At 39.9% G+C, this 26,035-nt stretch overlaps 2 protein-coding genes across 3 annotated transcripts; both read left to right on the forward strand.

The window, feature by feature from the left end:
- Positions 1-245: 245 nt before the first annotated feature.
- LOC121326886 (protein wntless homolog) lies at positions 246-17,930 on the forward strand. Of its 2 annotated transcripts, XM_041270507.1 has the most exons (13): positions 246-488; positions 3,566-3,838; positions 7,883-8,007; positions 8,328-8,489; positions 9,057-9,193; positions 9,360-9,528; positions 9,810-9,907; positions 10,201-10,264; positions 11,179-11,322; positions 11,475-11,558; positions 12,108-12,261; positions 13,179-13,335; positions 17,004-17,092. In XM_041270507.1, exons 1-12 carry the CDS (start codon positions 383-385, stop codon positions 13,295-13,297), a joined length of 1,635 nt encoding a protein of 544 aa, XP_041126441.1. In that variant the 5' UTR covers positions 246-382; the 3' UTR covers positions 13,298-13,335; positions 17,004-17,092. The 2 variants fall into 2 exon arrangements, with proteins under 2 accessions (XP_041126441.1, XP_041126442.1); XM_041270508.1 differs by lacking the exon at positions 13,179-13,335 and having other exon boundaries at positions 247-488; positions 17,004-17,930.
- Positions 17,931-21,729: 3,799 nt separating this feature from the next.
- On the forward strand, positions 21,730-24,391 carry LOC121326889 (GTP-binding protein Di-Ras2-like). Its single transcript, XM_041270514.1, has 2 exons — positions 21,730-21,847; positions 23,143-24,391. Exon 2 carries the CDS (start codon positions 23,244-23,246, stop codon positions 23,838-23,840), a length of 597 nt encoding a protein of 198 aa, XP_041126448.1. The 5' UTR covers positions 21,730-21,847; positions 23,143-23,243; the 3' UTR covers positions 23,841-24,391.
- The last annotated feature ends 1,644 nt before the right edge of the window (positions 24,392-26,035 follow it).

Genomic DNA, 26,035 nt, shown 5'->3' on the forward strand with positions numbered 1-26,035 from the left:
AATAATAAAAGAAAATGAAGGCATTACAAATAATATCGTATTGAAAGCTCCGTACTGAAAGTGTCACAATATCGAATTTAAACCCAGTGACTGTCGCACGGGAAGGAAGCCGTGAACACCATTTTTTGAAAACAAGAGCCGTAGTTTGTAAGCTTATTCAGTAGACACGCATTCAGCAACACAGGATCCAATGGGAGGGTCATGTGATGTTTCCTTTTCTCCAGTTCTCCTTTAAAAAGCTTGAAGGCAGTAGCGAGCCAGTCATTATCACGGGCTGTGGGTGCAGGGTTAGCTGCCTGTGGGGGTTTTCATCTGATTAATCTGCATTCATTTAATTGATATAGTGTTAACAAAGCAGCAACAACAAATATATATACAAAAAATGGCTGGGGCAATTATTGAAAACATGAGCACGAAGAAGTTAGTCATTGTTGGAGTCATTTTAGTCACCTTTCAAGTGTTCTCATTTCTTGTTGGAGGTTTGATTGGTAAGTTTGTTTTATTAAGTTAAACGTACCTCTTGTGTTTTCTTCTTCCAGATCTTTGTTAGATACTGTATTTGTTACAGTATCAGTGACTCCCTTCTATGATCTAATTAGTGTCGCTATTGTACATTGAAAGGAAGAGCCGCATGGGGTTCTTTCTGGAGGTTAGTTCCCAAAGTAAAGAAAGAAAGTTTTGGCCTAGTTTCAGTATCTAAGAAAAGGGAACAACTAATTAGGATGGCGACTGATCGTGTGAAAAAGTAATACATGATTACATCGGTTGTTTTATTTTATTTATTTATTTTTTACAAAGATTTGTTTTAATCTTACGTAGTATTGCAGTGATCTTGTTAGTGTTGCTTTTTTTTTTTTAAAAAAGACATTTAGATGATCAGTTTGTCTTGCTCATAATAAATCGCACACAGAACAACAGTGATAATTGCGGGTTATTATTGCATCCTTTTTTAAGGTTATGTGTGTTCTTTCTTGTTTTGCACGGATGCATATCTCACGGTCTGTCGCGATTCAGGGTTGTGCAATAATGCAACCGCAAACGAGTAAGCTTTTGAAAATAAGTTGTATGGGATGTTTCCCATAAGAATGTAGTTTTTATGTATTATTATTATTATTATTATTATTATTATTATTATTATTATGCAGTAATAATAATACATAATAAATAATAATTTTTAGTATTGTTTTTAAACGTGGGTATCTATCTCTCTTCGAAACGCTATTTGGTAATATGAATTGACAAATAGCTACATAACTCGTATGACACGCCTCTTTTAATTCTATCTGTAGCTAAAGTTAATATTTTTTGTTACGTAGCGCTTTCATTTGAGTCTGGGGGAAAAAAAAAGAAAACTCACAAACTAGTGTACTTGTAAATCACGGCAATTCCTGTGCATCGTCGTTCTACACTGTGGTTTATAGCGCAATTCTATTCAAAGTGAAATCCGAATAAAATCAGATTTGATGAACAATGACTGTAGTGAAAGTGTTGCCGAGATCTTAGCAAAAAGGGCATGATCGCGTGATACCTGTACTTTATACCGCATAGACAGGCATGTCTGAACAAAACCCGAGCTGAGTAACGTCCCATTTAAAAAATATCTCTTTGTATATATATATTTTTTTATTGGACACTAAGTAATAACTTCAAAGCAAAGTACGACTGTAATGTGTGCATTTGGCCCTTTCGAGTGTAGAGTAAACTCAAGATATTGTATTGTTTGGGAAGGTGGATTTCCACGCAGATCTATGAGATTATAGAGCGGTGCCTTTCCTTTCTCAATTCCTCCTCCGCAGTTTAACTCCCACCTTCTCAATCCTGCTCCAGCTCACACCTTTCTCTTGACCCTGGGAAATCATATTATCTCTGCATTGCTACCAGGCAAAAAAGAAAGACTCGAGTGTGTGTGTGTTTTTGTTGATCAAGTTCTTCAACAGTTCTGATAGTTTCCACTGGGAGTTGGTCTTTCCCTTGGCATGTGTGTCTTTTTGTAGCTGCAAGGTGTTTTTCATTAACTTCATCACCCCCAGGAAGAGTAGCGTTGCTTCCTGTGGCAATGCTCAAGATGATTATGGGATGTTGTGAAGGAAGCTGTTTGATGTATTGTGATTTTTTTTTTTTTTTTTTTTGAGGGGGGGGGGGGGGGGGGGGGGGGGGGGGTGGATTGGGGGGGAGGGGATTGGGATGTCATTTAAACGGAAAAGTGCCTTTTCACTTTATTCATCAGTCTCAGAACGTCGTGTTAGTTAGAGATCCAACATCTTTACCTGTTACTCCAAAACACTGGTTTTCGGTGCCAAAAGTGATCCCTTTGTTGGATAGCCACATTGTAGCAGGCTTTGTCACTGAATGTTTGACTGCATATTTATAAGCATTTTTCTCACTGTAGTGGATAAGGTGATTTAATATGATTGGAAGAAAGAATGCGATCTACAGTAGTATACAGAAGCAAAATGCAAAGGGTTACAACCATGTTAAATATAAAGGTTTTTGTATATTTGTGAAACTGTTTGAAAATGTTACAGAAGCCAACAACTTCCTGAAAGTTTCATGAATATCAATATCAGGCTTTGACAAAGTCATTCAAATTGTCTGTTGTGAACAGAGCCTAAATATTCAGCAAAATCTAATGCACATCAATTCAGGGTGGTTTTATTTTTAAAAAGTTTTCTTCTAGTAACTGTCCACCCCTTAAGATCAGAGAATGTTTAGACTACCTGAGATCAGATGACTAGGTTACTGCATTCGTTTTGTCTGTTTTCCTCAAACTGCTTGGGTTAAGTTTGTTGGAATGTTAATTACAGAACAGATCAGAAGTACTGTGTAAAACCACAGTGTAATCTCCTTGTTGTAAAGCAGGCAGCAGTTCTTTAGCATGACTGAAGCAAATTTAGACTTGAAATAAACAGTGATTGCTGTATGAGTCAATTTGGGGGGGGGGCGGGACACCACAAGGCCATTACTACATTTGTGGTAGTATTCACTACCTATAGGAAATGATAAATCCGTGTTGTGTTTTTGTGTGTCACTGGCCTTGTTTGGAAATTTGCATTGCGTTGTCTGATGACCTTTTACATAGTGAGAGAAGACAGCCCTGCGGTGTGCCTCTTGAATCATTCCTGCTCAGTGATGGAGGCCAGAACCAGATCTGTAAAATGTTTGAGTGATTTGCTCTCACTGGATCAAACACATGTATTGGGATGCATTCATTTGATCTAAACTGTTACTGATCTCACTACTGCCACTGTTTTAAATAAGTGGATTTATGAATGTAAATATATGAAACATCCCAGGAAGGTTTATAGTTTAATCATTTTAAATGACAGTGGCAAACATACCTAAACACTGATCTACAATAAGCCTCCTATTGTGAAGCAGTTTGATCATTTATACTAATTTAGTAAGATATACTTGAGCTTTCCAATGCGCTGTGGCTAATCAAGTGCGAGGTAAAATCTGGAATGGGTGAAACTGCTATGCAATAGGAATCTCATTTCCCTGAAGTATAAACACCACAGTATTGAAAAGTAACGACAGACTTTTTTTTTTTTTCTGGTTTCTTCAGCTCCAAGTCCAACCTCTGCTGTTCATTACCTGGCAACGAAGTGTGTTGATATCCGAAAACACCACCAGAGTTCAAAGTGGTTTATGCCCTGGGGTCCCAGCCAGTGTGAAAAAATCCGAGATTTTGATGAGGCCATGATCAAACAGATTGAAGCCAATGAAATTGTGTTTGCCGTCCACATCCCTCTGCCCAACAACGAGATGAGCCCCTGGTTCCAGTTCATGCTGTTCATCCTGCAGTTTGACATTGCCTTCAAGATGGGCAACCAGATAGGTAAGTGAAGTGCTAGGGAAACCCTGTATGCCCTGTTCTTTCAATGGATTGATTTCAGAACATATGGAGGGGGAGGGAATGGCATCTGTTACAAAAACAATCCAAGTTAAATGATTCCTTGTACAGTTCCTTAATACAAATGTGTCAGTAATCCTGTTATTACTTGTTCACCTTTTTTAATGACTTGGTATATGCCATTGAGTTTATTTTTTACTATAGTATTTCTAAACACTGCATAATGTAGTGTGTTTTCTAAAAGACATTGTCCTGCAGTGCTGGTTTGTGTTGCATTTTTAATTGAATGAATGTCCAATATAAGTGCCCTTGAGATGAACAAAGTAGTGGAAGCCAAACTCTGAATAGCCTGGAAAGTGTTGTGCCATGAGAGTGCATTTGTGTCCTCTCTAATTGACATGTGATGTGAGCTGTATGTAAAATTCTTCACTGTGGAGTCAGGAGTTTTCCCAATAGAGATTCACAGGAAGTGCAGGTAGCACACTTTGTGTAATTCACCTTCCCCTCTTTCTAGTTCTGATGAGATTCCTGGATTGTTGCACCAAGACAACTTTGTGAGGACTGGCACTTGGACAGTAGCCAGGATTTGTCCTCAATGGAGGTGTTAGTGGACAACACAGCCTTTTAATGAAGGGACACTGCAGAACCAGGGTGTCTGGGAAAGTGATAGGAACAGAGACCATGGAGCGACTGCTCCTAATGGAATTGCTTTTGCTACTTCTGAAGCTGCAAGAAAATATGTCTTTTTGTATTTCTCTTATCCCAGCATGTGTCTGTAGGTTTGCTGTTAGTTCATACAGTTATAGGAGAGGAACAATTTTAACAGGGATCAGATTGTTTAAATGATATACATACTTGAGTGTAGTTCTAAACAAACTAAAATGCATAATTTAGCAAGTATTTCTAAATGGATTGTGTGAATTCACTACTGGAATCCATGTGTGATGCACAGTTCTGTTTCACATCTTTGGTGCAGAGTTGTTAAAAGCCTGAATGGCGAGATGCTCTGATTTAAAGAAACATCTTGGCTCATGGTTTGAAAAGGTACATTCTGCCTGCATAAAGGGAAACTGTGATCTTGAATAAGTAGCAGGGTGGTGTAACAGGCATTGTTTTGGGATTCACTGCTTCTGGAGATTCGTATCCCTGTCAGCGAGATGAGGTTATAACCCTAACCCTTCCCATGTCACCGACTCTGCATTTCCATGCTAAGGAAACTGATTTTTGGGTATTCTGAATGGACAGGTGTTGCCTTATCTCATTTTGCCCTTTTCCCCTAGTTGTTGTTGCTTAACAGTTGTATTAAGGTTCCAGATATTTGCTGTAGATCTTTTAAACTCTGATTTCATTTGTATAGGCAGGAGTCTGTATAAAGATTCACTTTAATTAGATTATTCCACCTTGTGCATTCATTTCCAGATCAGATCACTTGAGCCCAGTGTATCGTTTTCAGTTTGTTTGCCGTTCCTGTTCTCTTTGTTACCCCAACGCTATGCTCTGATTGCATGAGTAACCTGCAGTGTACCATATATATAATTCACAGCGGGGTGGCTTTCTTTCTGAAGCGGACAGCAGGAGCTGGCTTGGCCCAGGCAGTGATAGAAGCAACTGCGTCCGTAAATCACGTCTTCGAGTATTTCTACCTGCCCAGCTAGCTCTAGCAGCTGTACAAGGAAATTCGAGAGCAGCCGGCAAAATTGTCTTTGACCAAAAGTGACCCCCTGCTATGTCCAGGTAAACTGTACACTTGCTGTGTGTTCTGTTTGGAATCATCTCCCCAGACCCATCCAGTATGCCAAAGCAGCAACTGTTCTTACAAGACATCTGTATTGTAATAAAACAATCCTGTATAGTTTTAAAAAAAAAAATTGAAATCTTTTGACAGATTTCATAAATGGATTCAGAAACCAAACTGTGATCAATATATCTGGGAAGTTGGCACATTCACTGCAAATTCATAAAACACAATTGTCTGGCCAGTTAGAAGACTTTTGTAAACATGCCATAGGAGCATGCGCTTTTCTTTAAGTAACAGACAGAAAGAGGACAAATGTAAGAGGTTTAATCTCCATGTAGAGGCTTAATGTTTCAGAAAGTGACAATGCCATTGATTGCGACATGCAAGATTCCCTTGGGTATTTGAATTAATTGATAAGAGGCAAGATAACTGCAAATAGAACTTAAATCCCTGCTCAATGCAAGAAAGTGTCTTCACACAAGCAGGGCGAAATGAATACCCTGCCCAAACGACTTTGGCAGAGCTCCAGCAATAACACAGCTGTTGAAATGGCTTGGTCGCCGGGGCAATGAACACGGCGCTGTGAGGGAATGTTTGTGTGCAGTAAGCTGACATTCAGATGCTTGGCAGCGGCCCTGGGCTGGACGAAAGATAGCGAAAAAGAGAACCTGCCAATAATCCCCCTTTCTGACCGCAAGATTGTGGCTTGTTTCGTAACAGCACAAGAGTCTCTTTTGAAATGTGAAGTGTAACTGCTCTGCCTTGCAATCTGATCTAAATCATCCTGATGCAATGCCGTCATTCTTCTGCATTAATGGAACACAAAAGAGCTCAAAGGCACAGCCAGTAATTTCAGTGCCCCTCATTTGGGGAGGCCGAGGTGGATTCTCACACAGAGTGTACAACAGGGTGGGAAGGCAGCAACAAGGATCAGCAAAGGAGGTCTTTAGAAGGCAGGGTTAGTATCTGTAATCCCTGTTTGAAACTCTGCAGCAAGACCCAAGCAAACCATAGTGCAAGTGCTGAGTGCCCCAGGTGAATAAGATTGAGTGCATCAAGAAGTGAGCGGAAATAAATTTGCCCAGAAGAAAACGACACAGCTACACAGCCCATTATGAAAGTGACTGTGGCGACATGGAAGATGCCGCATTGAATGTTGGGATCAAACCTGTTGGATACGTAGGTGTCCTGCAGTGTTTCGTTAGGGAGCTCAGTTGTATGTGACTGGGCTAGGTGAGGGATTGAGGCATTTAAAGTATCAGATAGAATCCAGCTAATCTCTGTATTTACCCCTTTTCTTTTTAAGCAATGTAGACAAGTAGACGTTTGTTCTAGTTCATACAAAACTCTGCATGTCTGCACTTCACTCGTCACAATCTTACTTAATGTTTTCCAACTGCTTGTCTGCAGCCTGAGTGCTTTTTATTTTATTTTTTTTAATAAAAAGCTAAACTGAGCTTTGAAACTTTTTATTACCGGGGGGGGGTGGGGGGGGGGGGGGGGGTATAAATTATTTTTGGTGCTCAGACATACTTGGTTTAAAATTGACTAGTCAGATTCCCGAAAATCCAACAGATTGTGTGCACACACACACAGATTACACACCTAGAACAGATTTTCTTTTTTGTATTTTTTTGCACTATAATGCTGTACAATGCTAATACAACATCTAGTACTGTAAATGTGTCACTTGGCTAACATTAACTTCCCTGACCAGTTAAATAATCTTTCCAGTTATGTATTGTTATAGTTGTATGGTTGTCCCTTGCAGCTGGATTTGGTGTATTTTTGGTTTGACGCAGCTGTGAAAATGTACTGAACCACAAACTTCCATCTCGCCTAATTGAACCCTGTATGAATACAGCAGCTCAAAGCTTATTTATAGCACTAAAAGCCCCCCCTCCCTTCCTGTCAAGGATCTTGCTGCATAAACCTATAGATCTGTGCAAAGGAAGAATGAGGCAGAATATAGGGAATTTAGTTTATCCACTTCTGAGATGCCAGGATGTATTTATTGTGGGGAAATGGTGTATTTTGTGACTCAGTAATCAGAATTGTAAAAAGATTTATTTTGAATATTGTCACGCTGGTTTTGTGCGTTTTTTAGACAACTAATCGCATGCATCTGTTTAACCAACTAACACTATTACAAACCATATTAAATACAAGTTTTTATAATAGCAAGAAGTCCTTAGTTATATTTACGGAAACCAGGAGCCTTCTGAAGGCAAACTGCATTCCTGTTGCAAGGATAATTGCACCATGGCATGATAATGTCTTCCTCCCTACAGAAGAAGGAGCCGTGGTGACAATTGACGTGTCGCTGGCTTACAGGGACGACACCTTCAGCAAATGGACGGAAATGGCACATTCTATAGAGCAACGGAAACTGAGCTGCAACTTTTCAACTCCCAAGGTGTGTAAGGCTGGTCTCTGTTTTGTGTGTCTTGACAAGAAACTGGTCTAACCCGCCTACCAGTCCCGATGTGTCCTTCAGGTTTGCAAAGTTAATGATGTTTAAACCACTCCCCCCAAATGTAGTGTTGATGAAATGTACAGCCAGTTGTTATGAGATTCTGTTATACATGCTGTGGAATTGAGCCCTGGTGATCATCGATGTACAATTAATATCTGGATTGTTCTACCCTGTAGTCAAATTGGTTGTAAACTCTGTGGGTCTATGGGCCTGACGGCTTAATGAATAATAGCTGATTACAAGCACTTTCTTTCTTTTAGACCCATGAATACGAGGGCCGGCATTATGAATGCGACCTCTTGCCTTTCGTGGAATTGGGAAGTGTTGCACACAAATATTACCTCATCAACATCCGTCTACCAGTGAACGAGAGGAAAAAAATTAATGTTGGCATTGGAGAAATTAAGGATATCCGTCTCGTGGTGAGTCTGCAGTTGGAGATGCTTTTTAAGTACTGCTTGGTAACTGGAAAGCACTGCTTCAGGCCTGGCTTGGATTGAAAGACTGTGAAACCTTAACTTTGTATATATTAGAATAAAAACACTTCAGTTTAGAGTGATTGAAGAAAACTGCTTTTTTTAATGATCTGCATTATTGCAGTACTGTATTGACTACAAGTCTAGGGCTGTACATGGGAATGTGGAATTTGCATTCACAATAGCGATCTGCAATCTGTATTCAGAACATTTTGCATACTAAGTTATCAATCCAAACTGACACCCACTGTTGAGTGCCCTTCCAGTGCCGTTATGCATTTAAAACTATATCTGTAACCAATTAACAAATGGCATCTGAACTGCATGTCTAAATCCTTATAACTGGTAGTGGAGTAACCTTTCAGTTAAAGTTGTCAACCTGTGCTGTTGCTTTCCCATAATGTGTGATTTCTGTCCTGTAGCACTTTTAATCCCATACCTTTCTCTTAAAGTGTAAGCAAAGCAGTAGTGGTGAAGTGTGTGGTTGTTTTTGTTTTTAACCACATCCCGCAGGGTATCCACCAGAATGGAGGGTTCACTAAGGTATGGTTCGCCATGAAGACCTTCCTCACTCCCAGCATCCTCCTCATCATGATCTGGTACTGGAGGCGAATTACGTTGATGACACGGCCGCCGGTCCTGCTTGAGAAGTGAGTCTGCTACAATCCCCAATTCCTGTCCAGGACTTTCTCATCCCAAGCTTGCTCGCTCGCAGGACCACCGAGACACAGGCAGCGTCCAGCTGCATTTCTTTTTAAGATTTATTTGTTTTACCATTTGCCTCCTTTTATCTTTAATTTTGGCTTTTGATTTCAGGGTCATCTTTGCACTTGGGATTTCTATGACTTTCATTAACATCCCAGTAGAGTGGTTTTCTGTTGGGTTTAATTGGACATGGATGCTGTTGTTTGGGGATATCCGCCAGGGGATTTTCTACGCTATGCTGCTGTCCTTCTGGATCATCTTCTGTGGGGAGCATTTGATGGTATGTGAAGTGCAAGTCTGCTTGACATATTAAAGCCTTGTTTGAGTGTGCGGTTCTGTATGGGGAAACACATCGGTCTGTATGCCATACTTCCCTCTTTGCATGTACATACAGTGGATGTAGTTGCCGCTTCTGATACAGTGCAGTAGTTCTAAATCTTGTGGTGGGGGATATGTGACTAACATGCTTGTGTTGTATGTTTTCCTGTGCTACAGTCTGGTTTGCAAATTCCTGTATATAATTGCTTTGCTTGTTGCTGAGATTTCTCACTGCTTCTCTAGGATCAATCTGAAAGGAACCATTTCGGTGTTTACTGGAAGCAAGTTGGGCCTATCGTCTTCGGATCCTTCTGCCTCTTTATTTTTGACATGTGTGAAAGGTGAGCTTGGCCATGTCTGGATTACACCAAATCAGATGGTTGTCTTTTTTTTCTTTTTCATGAACTACTGGATCATCAGTTTATTGGTTCAGAGACTGATGAGGAGGACACTGCTGCATACTGTCATACTGTACACTAGACTAGTTTCATGAATATTAAAACATTTTATTTATTAACTGCCCAGATTAATTAACATATTCTGAGTAGATTATTGTCCAACATGCCATATTCAAAATGCTGGTATTTTAACTATGGCAGGAGATATTCATAAAAGCATTTGAATGTTTCCTCAGGGGAGTCCAGCTGAAGAACCCATTCTACAGTATCTGGGCTTCGGACGTGGGCACTGAATTGGCTGTATCCTTACTCATGCACTCCGATTTTCCCTTTTATTCTGGAATAGCCCTTCACAAACCAGCCCATTTCATGTCTTTCTAATCAGGAACAACTTCAAAGTGCAAGAAGATGTTTATACAGTTTCCAGTGCCTTTTTTGGCCATTGAGGCGTGCGGCTGTCTTAGTAAATGGGCTCCTGCTAGGGTCACCCACAGGGAGTTTTGTTGCTTGCCCTGGACCACTCTGTCTGTGCTGATTACGCAGCGCATTTTGCTGGTTGCTTTGCTGGTGAATTTGTATTGTCTGGTAAAAACAGATCTTGACAATAGGCAGGCAAGTCTCTTCTGGAACTGACTGTGGAATTGAATGCAAGTTTAATTCGCACTATGAATCCCCAAAGAGCATTTTCAAAATTGCTATTTCTAACAACTCTAAACCGCTTGCACCTTAAGCTGTCATGGTTTTTTCATTAGCTGGAGTGTAAGTTGACATATATGAGCTGGCTCTTAAAGCATTCGGAAGGATTTCTTTTGAAAGCGGGTGGCCTCTTGTCCAATGTTCTTGGCTACCATTAATTGCTGTTAGTATGCTGAGTGAAGCCAATGTGATTAGTTCCACTTCTTTGGAGTACGGGCCTCCTCTGTCTAGAGTCTCTACTGGGAATCCCTTTCTTGCTCTGCTGGAGCAGAAGTAGCTTTTCCCCTTTTAGCTCTTAATGCTTCTCCAGCCACCTTTTGCTGTCTGACTTTTTTTTTCCTCAATAAAACATGACATTTATCACCAGTACTACTCTTGCTTCCCAAAGCAACGTCCAAAGAATTGCAATTAATTTTGGATTAATACGTTAATAATGATTGTCATTAGTAAATATATTAACACATATACATTTACCCCTTCTGAAAGCACATTGGTACATTCCCTAACAGAACCTGCAGATGGCTTTCATCATTGTGGCGGGAATCTGTGCCTGTCTGTACTTCCTGTTCCTGTGTTTTATGGTGTTCCAGGTGTTCAGGAATATCAATGGAAAGAGGACCGCTCTGCCTGCCATGTCCAAGGCTAGACGCCTTCACTACGAGGTGAGCATTAGTCCATTTCAGAGGGGTGCTTGTTCAGAAGTGTGAGGAACGTTCAGGTTTGACTTAAAGCTATGCAATTCCTACTAATTTTATTTGAACCAAAGTATGCAAGACATTTTGTGACCAGTTCCACCTCGATTTGGGTTTTCCAGGGGCTGATTTTCAGGTTCAAGTTCCTGATGCTGATCACTTTGGCATGCGCTGCCTTGACTATCATATTCTTTATCATTAGCCAGGTAAGTAAGATTCTGCTGCTTTTGTCTTGATAGGGTTGATATGAAACTACTCTGTTTCATGAAATATAAAACTTTATAGTGCTCCCTCTTTATAAGGCAGCCCTTTATACTGCAGAACAGGTTATACGGCAGTACGTTCATGGCTCCCATAATGCACTGTTCTTGTTGTTAGGCTGAACACAAATGGGACCTATGTAACTTTGGCTCCAGAGTGTAGCATTATAAGAGGGAGCACTGTATTTAATCTGTAAAAAGATGTAAACAACATCTAATAATAACTCTTTGGGAATAGGGTCCATACTTAGCTGAGCACAACAGCAAACTGTATCTGGCACTAATTAATATTTAACAGAATCTGCATGTTGAGTTATAGACTTCTGAAGTAATCTGAAGCTACTTTAAAATTTGTACCGACATAATCCATGTTGGTGTATTTAATTAATCTCTTTACTAAAACATTGCTACTTGCAGTATGTTGGCTAAATGTACAGCTCTGTCTTAATTCTCCCTGGTGTTTTTTGTTTTTTTTTCCTTCCTCTTGTTTTGTAGGTGAACGAGGGTCATTGGCACTGGGGGGGCTACACTGTCCAAGTGAACAGTGCTTTCTTCACCGGGATCTACGGCATGTGGAACCTCTATGTTTTTGCAATCATGTTCCTCTATGCACCTTCACATAAGCGCTATGGGGATGACCAGTCAAATGGTAAGCTGATGCATGTCTGGACTAAGATCCAATTTGACATTTATGTATTTTGACAAAGTCGTAGCGGGATGCTATATAAATTACAGGAGGTTTGGTATGGAAAACTTGGTCCTTAATTTTATACTTTTTGTCTTGAGTTTTTGGTTTTGTAACACTGAATTTCCATCACTAATGGCCGCTGTTAGGACTGGTGGATTACTAACTTCCGAGGCAACCAGGCAGATTGGGTTATAGGACAGGAAGTCCCACCCATATTAAGATTAAAAGGAAGCTGACAGGGTTCGGAGGGGAAAGGCGAACCAGGAAGTGCTGGGGTGGATGCAGGTGTCATGGAAGAAATCATAGTTCCAGGGTAGATGGGCTGTCCCCGGTAGACATCCTAGGGGCATTCTCGATAATGCCAGAGAAATGTGGGAAGAACAGTCCCAATCCTTTTAGAACATAGTAGAGCATGTGATTGAGTTGCAGGAACATGTAAACAAGGTCACGCTCATCATAAGAAATTGCTTGGAGAAAGCCCAAAGATAACAATCCTTGCATTTATAATAAAACCACCAGATCCATTGATCCGGGAGACAGAGTGTTGGTCTTAGTGCTTATCCCAGAAAGTAAACACTTTGCCCACTGGCAGGGTTCGTATGAGATTATTGAGGCAATGGGTCCCGTTACTATAAAGTCTGATGGACCAGTAGAAGAAAAGGTGAGCAAATTTACCATGTTAATCTAAAAGTGTGGAAAGACTGAGAGCTAGTGGTGGCAGCCAGTGATAACATGGGCAGCAAAAGTCCCAGAGTACTTTTTGCGATACCAATTGAACGTGAACCAGGTAAAAGTGGAAGGATTGGTGACGCAGTATAGAGATTTGTTCTCTAAGCTACCTGGGAACACCACCAAAACGGAGCATGATCTCGTTCCAGAGCCCAGCATGAAGGTCAGACTGTGGTCGTATAGGGTACCAGAAGCAAAAAGGACCGATGTCCAAAAGGAGATCCAAACCGTGCTCGATTTTGGGAATAATCCAGGAGTCCTCCAGTGACCGGGCTAGTCCCATTGTTATGGTACCAAAACTAAATGGTATGTGGCAGTTCTGTAACTCTGTCAGAAAATGTAAATGGCATCTCTCAATTTGATGTTTACTTGATACCACGGGTAGACGAGTTGATCGAGAGGGTAGGGTCAGCCAATTATCTTGCAACTTTAAAACTAACAAATGGGTACTTGCAGATTCCTTTATCAGAAACAGCAAAAGAGAGCAGACTATTCATTACTCCATGAAGTAACTTAAAAAAAAAAAAATGATGGTGATTAAGTAGATTCAAGAAAATGCACAGAGTCCTTTTCTTCAATCAGTTGCCAGGGAGGCTGGTCCCAGGTACAGGACAAACAGAATACTCATAATTACAATGTTTGCATGACATTAAATACCCTTCTGTAGAGATGGCCCACCTCCTCTTTCTCTGACACTTAACCAATGGTCAAGGTACAACACATTATTCTGTTAATTTAGTGTGTGTGTGTGTGTGTGTGTGTAGTCTAGTGTGACAACCTCTGAACTCGGTGCATTCTTCACACTCCTGGAGAAAAAAGGTCCATAAATCTGCCCCTTTGATCCCAGTGGCATTATCTCTTTCAATCTCTCTGAGAACCTCTGGGTCCAACGCCAGTCCCTGGGAGCCTTTTAGCCGCTTTATGCTTTGCATTCCAAAGTCTTACAGCCTGGCCCCTTCTGGTCCACAGCATTGTTATCTTTTTAGCTTGCAGTCAATGCTGGGCAAGAAACTTAGACACAAGGTCTCTATCAATTGTAAGCAGCACATGCAATTTGAACCAAACAGTCTGCTATCTGCAATATTAGTCTCTTTTCAGAAAAAAACACCAGTATAGCTCTGCCAGTCCACATGCGTAGCAAACTGCTAATCAATTCTCAATCCATGTTTTCCAACACTCCATAAGGACTATTTCAATATAACGTGATGCTGTTTGGGTTACATGGGGCACCAGCCACGTTCCAGCAGCTGACGAATAGTCTTAAGGCCCCATGCAGAATATGCATTAGCGTATGTTGACGATGTTGTCATACACACAAGAGTGGGTAGACCACTTGGAGAAAGTGAAAGCAGTACTTCAGAGTTTGAGAGGCAACCCTTCCTGCTAACCCAGAGAAATGCTTTGTGGGGCTAAAGGAAGCTAAATATCTGGGATACATAGTGGGCTATGGGGTGGTTAAGCCTCAAAGTGACAATGTTGAGGCCATTAAGAATTGGCCTCGTCCAATTAATAAGTAAGTCAGGGCATTTTTAGGCTTGGGTTATTATTGGAGGTTTGTCCCCAATTTCATAGCAGCAGCCCTAAAATGAGAACCCAACATGGGTAAGTGGACAGAAGGGGCAGAGAAGGCGTTTCTAACCCGAACACAAATACTTTGTAGTGAGCCCATGTTCAAAGTTGTCGACTTTGACAGGCCCTTCACTTTACAGACTGATGCCTCGGAGGTGGGCATTGGATCGGTATAATCCCAGGTAGTACGTGAGGAAGAACACCCAGTGCTGTATTTAAGCAGGAAATTGTTGCCAAAGGAAACTAAATATGCCATAGTAGAGAAAATGTCTAGCAGTACGATGCGCTGTAGGGGTACTATTAGGGCGGGAATTTACTTGTACTGTCAGATCATGCACATTCAAGTGGATGAAAGGAAAAACTCAAGAGTCACTAGGTGGTTCTTGGCTCTACAGCCCTATAAATACAAAATAGAACATCGTTCCAGAAATAAACTCTAATGCAGATAGGTTGTCGAGTTCACAGCATGGGCTGCGCTGTCACTCTACACCATAGGTTAGAGCTGGGGCGGTGGGGGGACACTGGGCAAAGTCATAGCGGGGCGCTATGTAAATTACAGGAGGCTGGGTATGGAAACCACCAACCTAACCTTTGTCTAGGTTTGAATTTCCACCACTAATGTCTGATGTTGGAAAAATGAGGATCTGGTGGATTACAAGCTTCTGAGGCAGCCAGGCAGAGTTTGGGTTAGGGGACAGGAAGTCACACCCATATTAAGAATACAAGGAAGCTGGCAGGGCTCGGAGGGGAGAGGCAAACCAAGAAGTGCTCGGGTGGATGCAGGTGTTGCAAACAAAACTTACCGGAATACTTGGGCTGTATTTGTTTTGGTTAGCTTACAGTTGTGTATTGGTGCAAAGAAACTATGAAAATACAGAGTAATTTAAATTTGAAATGTGTTGGTTAGCGAGTAACAATAGCTAGCTGAAGGAAAAGAAATAAGACCGGACTCTGTCTTTTAAAGCCTATCTGAAAGTGTCAAGCAGGAAGCTGTGACAAACGAGTCCAAACTGAGGACCACTGGAGTTGCAGAGCACAAGAAGAAACACAGGACCTGTCAGTTTACCAAGGCAAACCGTGTGACTACCACTCTCAACATCACGTTTTATGCTATTTTTTATTGGTAATACTGCCATGGTTGTTGAGTGTGAAGTGCAGAAGCAAAGGCAAAACTACACTGTTAGGATTGGACTGTTTTATTTCACAGGAAAGAGAAAGGAAACCACAATCGTTACCATGCAATCGCTGGGAACATTAAACAAGAAACAAACTTGAACCTATTACTTACCTGGTTGGTCTGGGAAGAAGTCATGGTTCCAGGGTAGCCCAGTGGGTGTACCGTTCTCGTCACAGAGAACTGCTTTACCAGCTTTTACCACCAGGTGGGTGGTAAACTCACCCTAAAAAGATATATTCTTACCTCCTGCAAAGAGTCAAAAGCCTTTGAGCTCTTAGTTGGAAGTTGGAGTGGACCCTGTAAATAGTGTGTGGTGATGGTGGTATGTGTGCTCATGTAAATAATTGACGTGCCAGGTGGCTTGCTGGAAAAGGGTTAGTGTCATTACTGGCGGTATATATATGCCTATATCACAGTTGTGTGTGTGTGTGTGTTTTTTTTTTTTTTTTTTTTTTTTTTTTTTTTTTTTGTGTTTAATGGTTCGTGTTTGGCAACAACCGAAGATTTAATACCATACTTCAACTTAAGTTTGCTGTTGTGACTTTTCTACTAAAGCCTTTTTTGTATTTTCTGTGGAGCAGTGCTCAGTGGTTGAGCAGTCTCTGCAGCTGGGAAAGGGGGTGGCTAATGAAGGCCTAACATCCCGTCTTGCATGGGATGTATGTCTGGCTTCGTCGTCTCGGTCAGCAGGGGCCCCTCCTTGCTGCGGCTCGCCTGTGTTTATAAAATGGAGAATTATAAACAGATGCAGAATCCAACTTCAACAAAATGAGTCACATCTGTGGAAGGATTTTGATTTTAAATGTAAGCCTGTGTGTGTGGTGGGTAGCATTTCATGCAAAGTGCCCCCACCCCTGTACTTTTAAAAGGGAGGAGAATTGCTTAGGTTAGCCCTTCCTATCCTGTTCTCTTGTTCCAAGCCTGTTCTAAATGATTTCATTGAACCAGTTAAACCTCCATCCAGACCCTGAAGACGATAATTATATAATTTTACCTGGAGTAGAACGGCCCTCCAGGACCAGGTTTGGACACACCTGATTTACAGGGTTCCCCCGTGTAACCTTGATGTCTTTTTGATCTGTTTTTTATTTTCAAACCAGCATTCAAAGTGGCTGCAAACGGTTGGTAAGCTTTTCTGATGGCCCAAAACGGGCTTTCACCACGTGCTGCAACTATGTCTTTTATTGGCTTTCTGTCCCTGTTTTAAAACTTTGTCTTCTTTTTACAGCAGGTGATCTAGGAGTGAACAGCGGAGAGGAAATCCAGCTGACTACCACCATGACACACGTGGACGGGCCCACAGAAATCTACAGGATGATGGGAAAGGAGTCCCAAGAATAAACCCAATAACAGGCTTCATTTGCTCGGTGAATCGGAAGGTAGATCACCTGTGTACATGGAACGCTGAGAAGTGGATTCTAATTCAAGTTATACCAACAAATGTTCATTACCAAGTTTCATTGAATATAACTAATTATCTATGGGAAACTCTACTGTTTACCTGTCGAGACTTCATGTTTGCACTTCTTGTTTATACTCTTTGCTTCCATGCTTTTTTTGTGGTACAGTTACCAGGCAGTGAGTGAAAGCTGGACTAGTCTTCAGAAGAAAAGGGAAATGAGTTGAATGGGATGTAGTATCTTTAAATACATTCACTGTTAATGGCTTTCAGATTTCCAAACATTAACCTGTTACATAGTCATTCAGTTATATTCTATGACGCAGTATATCTTAAAATAACCACTTGGAAAGCCCCCCACCTCCCATATGTTGGGGGGAGGTTCTTCTCTGTATTTAATTGCCAACACTGTCTACAAAACACACTATATGGTGTTCTGCTGTGTCCACACCTCCTCTTTTAGAGTCAGTTCTATGAAACACTAATGCTTCTGTACTTGTCGTCCTGTTTGCTATAGTCCACTAGAGTTCAGTATGATGTAGATATTTTTATACTGTTCTGATTTGTAAGAGTAGGGCAGACGATCTTATTTAAATGTATTCCAGGCTACTTTTTCATTTTTATTTTTGGTAAGTGGGAGATGGGCAGTTTTGTTGGCACGAGCAGTGTTATCTCTTTACATTTATTACACATTGAAATGTAGATGTGCTTTTTTATGTTAATTTAAATAAAATACTATAATCCTTTTGCTTTTTATATACCGGTTTGTATTCCTGTGTTCACCCATTTACACACCTCACCAGATAATGACGTGTCTGATATGTGCCTGTGTACTTGAAATGTAAGCTGTAATACTGTGGTGACCTCTAGTGGACACGGAGGTTAATTGCACACTGAAAAAAAAATATTTAAAATTGTTAGATTGAAATGTATCTCTTGTCTCCAAAACCATTTTGCTTGAGTACAAAATAATACAGAATAAAACATAAAAAAAATCACAAATCGAGTCTTAATATTTAGATTAAAAATTGAATATTATATTAAAACTGTCCTTTGAATCAATTGATTGGTTTTGACTGGGAAGCAAAATCTTGGATTACCTAAAGTTAACTCCAGCAAGCTATTCCGGACAAGTGCTAATCTAGTGATCCAAAATCCTCATTTTGTTCTGATAATCAGGTGTTTCAGATACACAGCCATATTCTTTGGTGTTTCAAATAGTCCAGGTTGCAGTGAAAATACAGTACTATTCCTGTAGAGCTGAGAAATTTAAATGAGTTTGAATCAGCTGTGTTTTAATAATCATCAATTAAAATAGGTTTAAAAAAAAAAAACTGCCAAGGTTAATTTGTCTATTTCTATCTCTGGAAGTAAAAACACTGCAGATAGAGAACGTGCTCAAGAACAAATGGAATTCTCAGTATGATTCTGTTGGCGGGCAGTCTGTTTGATATATTATTTATCAGTCTGAATACATGTTGACTATTTTGATAAGCGTGGATCAGCTGTGGGGTCACTTGTGTGCCATATTTGCCTCTTGAACTGGGGCCATACACATTAACTGCTAGTTTCACGTACTGATTAACACAAGTCTGGAGCTGCCTTACCTAAGGTAACACTAGGTAGTCCAGGATTAGTGCTAATCGGTGTGTGTAAACCAGCCATAAACCTGCATAGATGAAATCTATACTTGCAACAGTTATTGAAATAAGTAATGCTCTCCCTCTCCAAATGTCCACGCTCCATTAAAGACATTTTCATGTACTATAGAAGGATGTTACAAGTCCTTGCTATTGTATCAAACTGTTATGCACATTTAGGGAGACTACAGCACTGTAGGTAATTCAATTGTTTAACACAGTTTCTGGTGAGAAGCCAAATCCAGTGTATAAAATGCAGCTGGTCTAAGAAATATGATTCTTCAACATCACAACTCATTTTAAGCTGTCAGAAGGAAGATCCACATTACATATTGTTGATAAATTGCAGTTCAAAGAAAAAATCTGAAAGGGTCATTTGAAATGTTGCAGAAGCTTAATGATGGGAGTATGGCAGTGGTGATTTTATAGTTTATCAAGGGGATTGGACAAATGCTTTTGGTTTGCTGCAGTAAAAAGTTTAAGAAACCTACAATAAAAGCCTATTCTCTGACACTATCTGTAGTGCATGTATGTTTATTTATTAGTTTTGATCATACTCTTGGCAAGTGCAATGTATTCAAGGAAGTCACAACTGAGTTTTTGCTAGTATTAAATGGATTTAATAAAATGCGTTGCTTTCTCTCAAGTGCATGCTAAACTAGGGGCTCCAAAGTATGCTAGCTGTATGGAATGTGAAAATGACATCTAAAGTGTTACAATAGGCTACTGTTAAATACTTGGTTATAAGTGACAAAGTGTTAAGCATTTTGTGTATTTTAAGAGTGCAGATGAATGATGCACACAAGGGGATTGGCACAGGTATGGCCCAGTGTAAAACACAGCAGAGACAGTAGCAAACACTTTCTTTTTTTTTTTTAAATTCACTTTCCTGTCGTGTTCCATCGTTTCTATGCTACCTGCTACTTTCCAAGCACTAGCTTCTCACAAGAGAATGTGGATGCCAGAGGAAATAAGCGTACAACCAGCATATATGGGCTGTGTTCACATCCACTCACACAATGAGCTGCAGACATAAAGCTGCCTGCTTTCAGGTTCTGTTTTGAGATGGTGTCTGCCTGTTATTATCAGCAACCAGGTGGAGGCGGCAAATAACCTTTTCAAGTACAGGCTTAAAACAACACAAGGTCTTGACAACAAGGAGATTGCAAAATAATGTATTTCACATTGCACCTTCCATCCAAATGGAACTACCAACTTACACAAATATGCAGTTTAGGCATCAGGAAAAAGTTGGTGCTTTATGTCAAGCAAAATGTTATTTTGTTTCTGTTTTGTTTTTTTTAAATACAAAGAGCACTTTTGCCCTTTCAAAAGATAGCTCCATAAACTTTTTAGCTCATGTCTTTTTGTAGAATTCAGACCTTTTTTAAATTAATAATTATAAGCAACCTGTATTCATGAAGGCAATGCGGACATGTCCTCCATCTGTTGTATAAAATTAATATGATTGTAAGAACACTTACAATGGTACTGAACATGTTACAGGTTTTTTTGCTTTCTGGGTGTGGGAGGAAGTGGTAAGGCAGTCGCCTCCAACTTCAGTATCCTAGCAACAGCACTACTACTGTGTTCATGCAGGGAAATGGAGGCTTTGTTCAGAAGGGAAACAGTTAAAAAAAAAAAAAAAAAAAAGTTCCAGGGAGTCTGGAATTTCAATTACAGGTAGCTACCATTGAGTTGCCTTGAGAAAAAACAAACAAAACAGAAACATGAACTCTGTGTGGACAACTTAAAAGCAGACGTGAGAGATTTCGCCAATTAATCACAGAAGCTCCTTGAGAAAAGAAAACATTTAGTCTCTTAAAACACAAAGGCATACCAGCTTTCTTTTGGGTTAATGATAACGTTTTAATGGCAAGGCTCTGTAACGTTGCAAGGTTTTTTTTTTAATGGCTTATAAAAGAGACTCTGATAAAAAAATGTTTGTACTGTGGCAGTAATTATGGGGTCAGTGCAGAAATATGACTAAAAGCGCATGAAATCTTCCGTTTGTATCCCATTAGATGAAGAAGCCTGCTAAAAGACTTGACCTTGATAAGAAGAAAATATATATTTTTAATAACAATGAGGTGGGTGCTAGTATTTTCTGCAATAGTCTTTTTTTTTTTTTTGATTGCTATGGTAAACTGTACAGTAATAGAAGCAAAATAATTTGTTGTCAATTGCAACGAACTAAAATGAGCGTACCACAGTGACGGTATGAGATCATCCTGTTATTAGGACGGAGGACAGTGCTAATGACAGTCGGCACTGTCGGTTCAATTCCAACATCCTTCAGTCATGTGCCGTCTTATAGGAACATGCGATCGAAAGAGGGTATGGGCTGAAGGGTTCGAAATATAAACTTTAGAGACTCTGTACATGGATAGCCATACGCATATAGTATTGTACAACGGTGTCCAAAAACGGCTCGTATTTTGAAACAAGCGCATTTTCATGGAAGAATACAATAATCTATATTAATAAACTACTCACAAAAAAATTGCACTGTGTCGACCTGCAAGTTTGCAGCGAACCTTTTCTTGGTAGATTTATATCCCCAGCCAGAAATGTTCTCTTTGCACTTGCTTCAAAATGAGACGCAAATACGCTAACCTGTGAATGAGTATATGAGCAGATATGCTGGGATTTGACTTTGCTATTCACATAGCATGACATTTTGACAAATCAATGAATGGGCTAGACCATATACTCAAATAATGAATGAAGAAGAGGGTGCTCATGTTTACATTGCTAAAACACACCCTTTGCCCCAAAGGCTCTATAACGGCTCATTAGATTAGAAATACACATCAGTCCTACCAGACCAACACGAAACATGTAATTCTATTTGCAAAATTAAGGGAGTGAATCCAGTTCCATCACCCGTTTTGTTTCCCATTTCGTCTCCCCCATTATTTCAATGGTATTTACCCTGTTGAGCTTTCTATATAGTGGCTGTACAACACTGAAATTTCTATTTACAATTTAGCAGGGAACCTCCCGCTGTGAACCTCCAGCTGTGAACATCAGGTAGGTAGAATTGTCATCACGCAGCAGCCTCATGTGTGTCTTTCTGTATGTCATCTTTTAAGAATGAAATAATATTTTCCTTATTTCTACAATAAGCGAACATAATACTGTACATGACTATGTAGACATGCTGTTATTTCAGTTATTAAAACAAACGACTTGCCAGGGAGTGTCTGCATTATGACGTGCTTTTTGGTATTTTTTTTAAAAAAATTTTTGGTATTTTAACATGATCTGCTTACACATGCAGTAGGTCTGAATAATATTTTGTATTACATTTTGCTTGGATTTATAATCGGAGATGTTGACAAACAGTGCAAAATCGGTTTACTAATCAAAAAACCTGCTACATTTGTACTAAAAAAAAAACAAAAAAACCGGACCGTAGCGTTTAATGCTTCACTTATAACGGGTTTACCAACAGTATTTTGATATTTTACTTGTCTTTCAGTTCTTGTAAAAATGACATTATTTAAATTGTAGCCTATCTTACTCTGCTAGAAAGATGCAGTCACATAGACGCCTACGTGTGTAGCTCTGTGGAAAGCTAATGTTTAGTATGTGCGGCAATAGTGCTAAATAACACCACACCTTGTTGCATGTGTTCCCCCTTTTTGAGAGTTTGGGTGAATTCCACATGCGCACAGAATGAACGGACGCGGCTACATGAGTGTTCTTTTTATTTTAGGACACTGAAATGGATTTTTATACATACTAAAACTAAAATCTATGCTTTTTAAAATGCTGACAAAACGTTACAAAAATTAAATGAAGCCTATGTATTTAGGATTCAATTAACTCGTATATAATTAAGATCTATATATTATATATATATATATATATATTATATATATATATATATATATATATACACACACACACACACACACACAAGATGTTAAACAATAGATCTAATTACATGTTGTAAATACTTCTTGCAAATAAACTCTTTAGATGGTTACAAAAAAAAACACTTGCTTTCATAATGTAGTATCTAACACTTCTACAGAAACGTTTACTAGGGTTTACTGATGCATGCACTATATGTTACCTGCTGAAGCCTAAGAAGTATGTTTTCAAATGCTGACTGAAAATGTAAACTACTATTTTATTGCTTGTATGATTCTGAAGTGAATTTCCATTATAAGAATATGCATTCAGAAGAACCATCCATTTATCATCACCACCCAGAACTGTGTTATTACTGCTGATTGTAAGCATTTTTTTATTGTTCATCTGCTACTTTAAACAGTTAATCAGGCATATCATAACTTTTATTTATTGTTTTGTCACAGATACACACAGTCTACTTGGCATGTAAGTACAAGGACCAGTCAACCCCACAGCTCTTCAACTGCTGACTAGTATTAATCTGCAACAGGGAAAACTTGAGAAGATGCCAGAACAAAGTAATGATTATAGAGTGGTGGTGTTCGGAGCAGCCGGAGTTGGGAAGAGCTCCTTAGTCCTGCGGTTTGTCAGAGGCACTTTCCGAGAGACCTACATCCCGACTGTAGAAGACACTTACAGACAGGTGATCAGCTGCGATAAAAACATCTGCACCCTCCAGATAACAGACACGACCGGGAGCCATCAGTTCCCTGCCATGCAGAGGCTGTCCATGTCCAAGGGCCATGCCTTCATCTTGGTCTACTCGGTCAGCAGCAAGCAGTCAATGGAAGAACTGCAGCCCATCTACGAGCAGATCTGCCAGATCAAGGGGGGGACACAGAACATTCCCATCATGCTGGTTGGAAACAAGTGCGACGAGACTCAGAGAGAGGTGGAGGCCAGTGTGGGGGAGAGCCTGGCCAGCAAGTGGAAGTGCTCCTTCATGGAGACTTCGGCCAAAAAGAACTACAACGTGCAGGAGCTTTTTCAAGAGCTGCTGAACCTGGAAAAGAGGAGGACGGTGAGTCTGCCGTTGGATGGAAAGAAATCGAAGCAACTAAAGAAAAGAGAGCGTCCGAAAGGGAAATGCTCTCTCATGTAATCCCATGTAACGTAAATGCCCACTGCTGGGTATGCTTCACTGCATGGTATCATTGAACCATGCATGGGTAAAAGACTTGCCTAGTTTACAAATGACAGTAAAGCACGCACAGTACATCCTGCTGGACTGTGGCAGACAAACAAGAGAAGAACAAAAGTTCTTTAAATGTGTGTAGGTCTTCATTAGTTCGTCCTGGTAACTATCGTTAAACTGTCATTACCATATCTGCTATAAACATGTGCACTTGGTGCAGAGACTGGGGTTTTTTCTTCATTTAACCAAAGACATGCTTTTGTTATATGAATACAATGTAATCAGATTTTGCATATGCACATGTTTATGCATCTTTTAGAAATGTCGGACTAAAGCAAGCATTTAATGCATATTCGCATGGGATTGCGCAAACCCTTTTTTGAAAGAATGTCTTAAAATGTTGAGTAAAATCTCTTCAGCCCCTTAACCATTTGCACTGTGTTTTCATTTTTATGTTGTATAGCAATTCCCACAGCACTTAAAGCATCCATTTCTTTTCCTGCACGGAGAATCACGACGGGACTAAGCCCACCAGCTGTCTGTAAAATCTGTTCTGCTTACGTTACAACTAACATACGTATGGTCTGTTAGTGGACACAAAATCTGACAGTGTGACACAGTCCCTGTTTGTTTGAGAGACAGGATTGAATGGCAGGGGGCTTGTCCAGGTTCATTCAAAATGTCAGGGTCCCTCCCTGCCTCATCTTTCATGAGGTCTGAAATGTCTTCACACCTACTAATGTACTTTGATAGTCAATATTTGGATGCTTGCTATGGTATGAAGTTTAAATAATTGTCCAGGTCTAGTATATTTATTTTGAAATATGGACGCAATAGCCGGCTATTGTACCTTTACGATTCGTGCTGCTTAACAAAGACACACACAACGTCATTATGTACAATCATTTCTAGCATTTATATTTTCCAATTAACTGTAAACTTGGAACATAGGCTTTTGAAACCGACACACAGAAACTGTAAACTCTAGGAACTGGGCATTATGTTGGGTAATGATGACTAATAGCAAATCAAGCAAAAAACCACAAGGGATTCAGACAATTAATGATTCCAGGAAAGACCACAATGGCAACTGCTTTTTAGCGTGGGCGTTTTTTTTTGTTGCCTGACAGTGAAGTAGTTGGAGAGAATGAACAATGCAATATCCCTTGGGTCATCACCATCACTCTGCAAGGCAGGGTCTTGCTGGAGAGGGACTTTTGGAGTGAGCTTTGCAAAAACAAGACATTAGTGCCAGATCTGTTGTTGTTTTGTTAATATGCATGGTAAATCCAGGGCTCAATCCTCTGTCAAAACAAACTGTGTTTTATTTATTCAGAGTGGCGTATACTCCAACAGTGCACTGTGTATCTTCCATGCATTCACATAGCTATAGTGCTCGCTATTCTTCCTGTTGTTTTTATAGACTGGAGGTTATAAAAGTTGAAAGAACAAAAGCAGACAAACATTTTTAAATTGTTTGTCATATTGGCCATATAATCTGTCTTCTATTTCTGTGATCAAGAATCAAGCCAATGAAACTGGCTCACCTTCAATTGTGTATCCCTAATGTGATAACTTAATGCTCTTAGTATCATTCGTTGTATTGCGTTTTTAATGTATGGAGTGCTAAAAAAAAAACTATATTCTCTTGGTTACTTCAAATAGCTAAAGTCAATAAATAATGACGCTCGCAGTATATAGATTTACTACTTGAAATCTGTTCACACAAGTAAGAAATAGAAATATCAGGCCATACAGTAGTCTAAAGGTCAAGTCTAAAGGTCATTTCTTTCACTGTACTTTTTTCCTAAACCTCTGTAGAATTTATTAACTCCCAAAGATAAGAATCTTACACTGTGTCTGTGGTCATGTCCTCGTATGTCTTGAAGTAGTTCCAATATTTACGCCTTAGTGGTGTTGGTTCAGGAAAACAAAATTTGGAAAGCTATATTTTTCAATACCAGACAGACCAAACTTCTGCCAACCAACTCAGAATCTACACTCACACTTATGTGGGTGGAACGTAGGAGGCAGAAGTTTGGCATTGCTCCACTGACAGCTTACAGACCTGCAAAGATTGTGCAAAGATATGAATTGCTCTTTAACATGGTGTCGTCTCCAAAAAAAAAGCAAAAGCCAAAATATATTGCCAAACATAAAAC

Source organism: Polyodon spathula, chromosome 14 (genome assembly GCF_017654505.1).
Source record: "Polyodon spathula isolate WHYD16114869_AA chromosome 14, ASM1765450v1, whole genome shotgun sequence".
Classification (NCBI taxonomy): Eukaryota; Metazoa; Chordata; class Actinopteri; order Acipenseriformes; family Polyodontidae; genus Polyodon; species Polyodon spathula.

Excerpts from the sequence above, each read along its gene's own strand:
- LOC121326886 (XM_041270507.1), top strand. The coding sequence starts at position 383 with ATGGCTGGGGCAATTATTGAAAACATGAGCACGAAGAAGTTAGTCATT. Across the intron at positions 8,008-8,327 it reads GCAACTTTTCAACTCCCAAG|ACCCATGAATACGAGGGCCG; the intron begins GTGTGTAAGGCT and ends TCTTTCTTTTAG. Across the intron at positions 9,194-9,359 it reads CCGCCGGTCCTGCTTGAGAA|GGTCATCTTTGCACTTGGGA; the intron begins GTGAGTCTGCTA and ends TTTTGATTTCAG.
- LOC121326889 (XM_041270514.1), top strand. The coding sequence starts at position 23,244 with ATGCCAGAACAAAGTAATGATTATAGAGTGGTGGTGTTCGGAGCAGCC.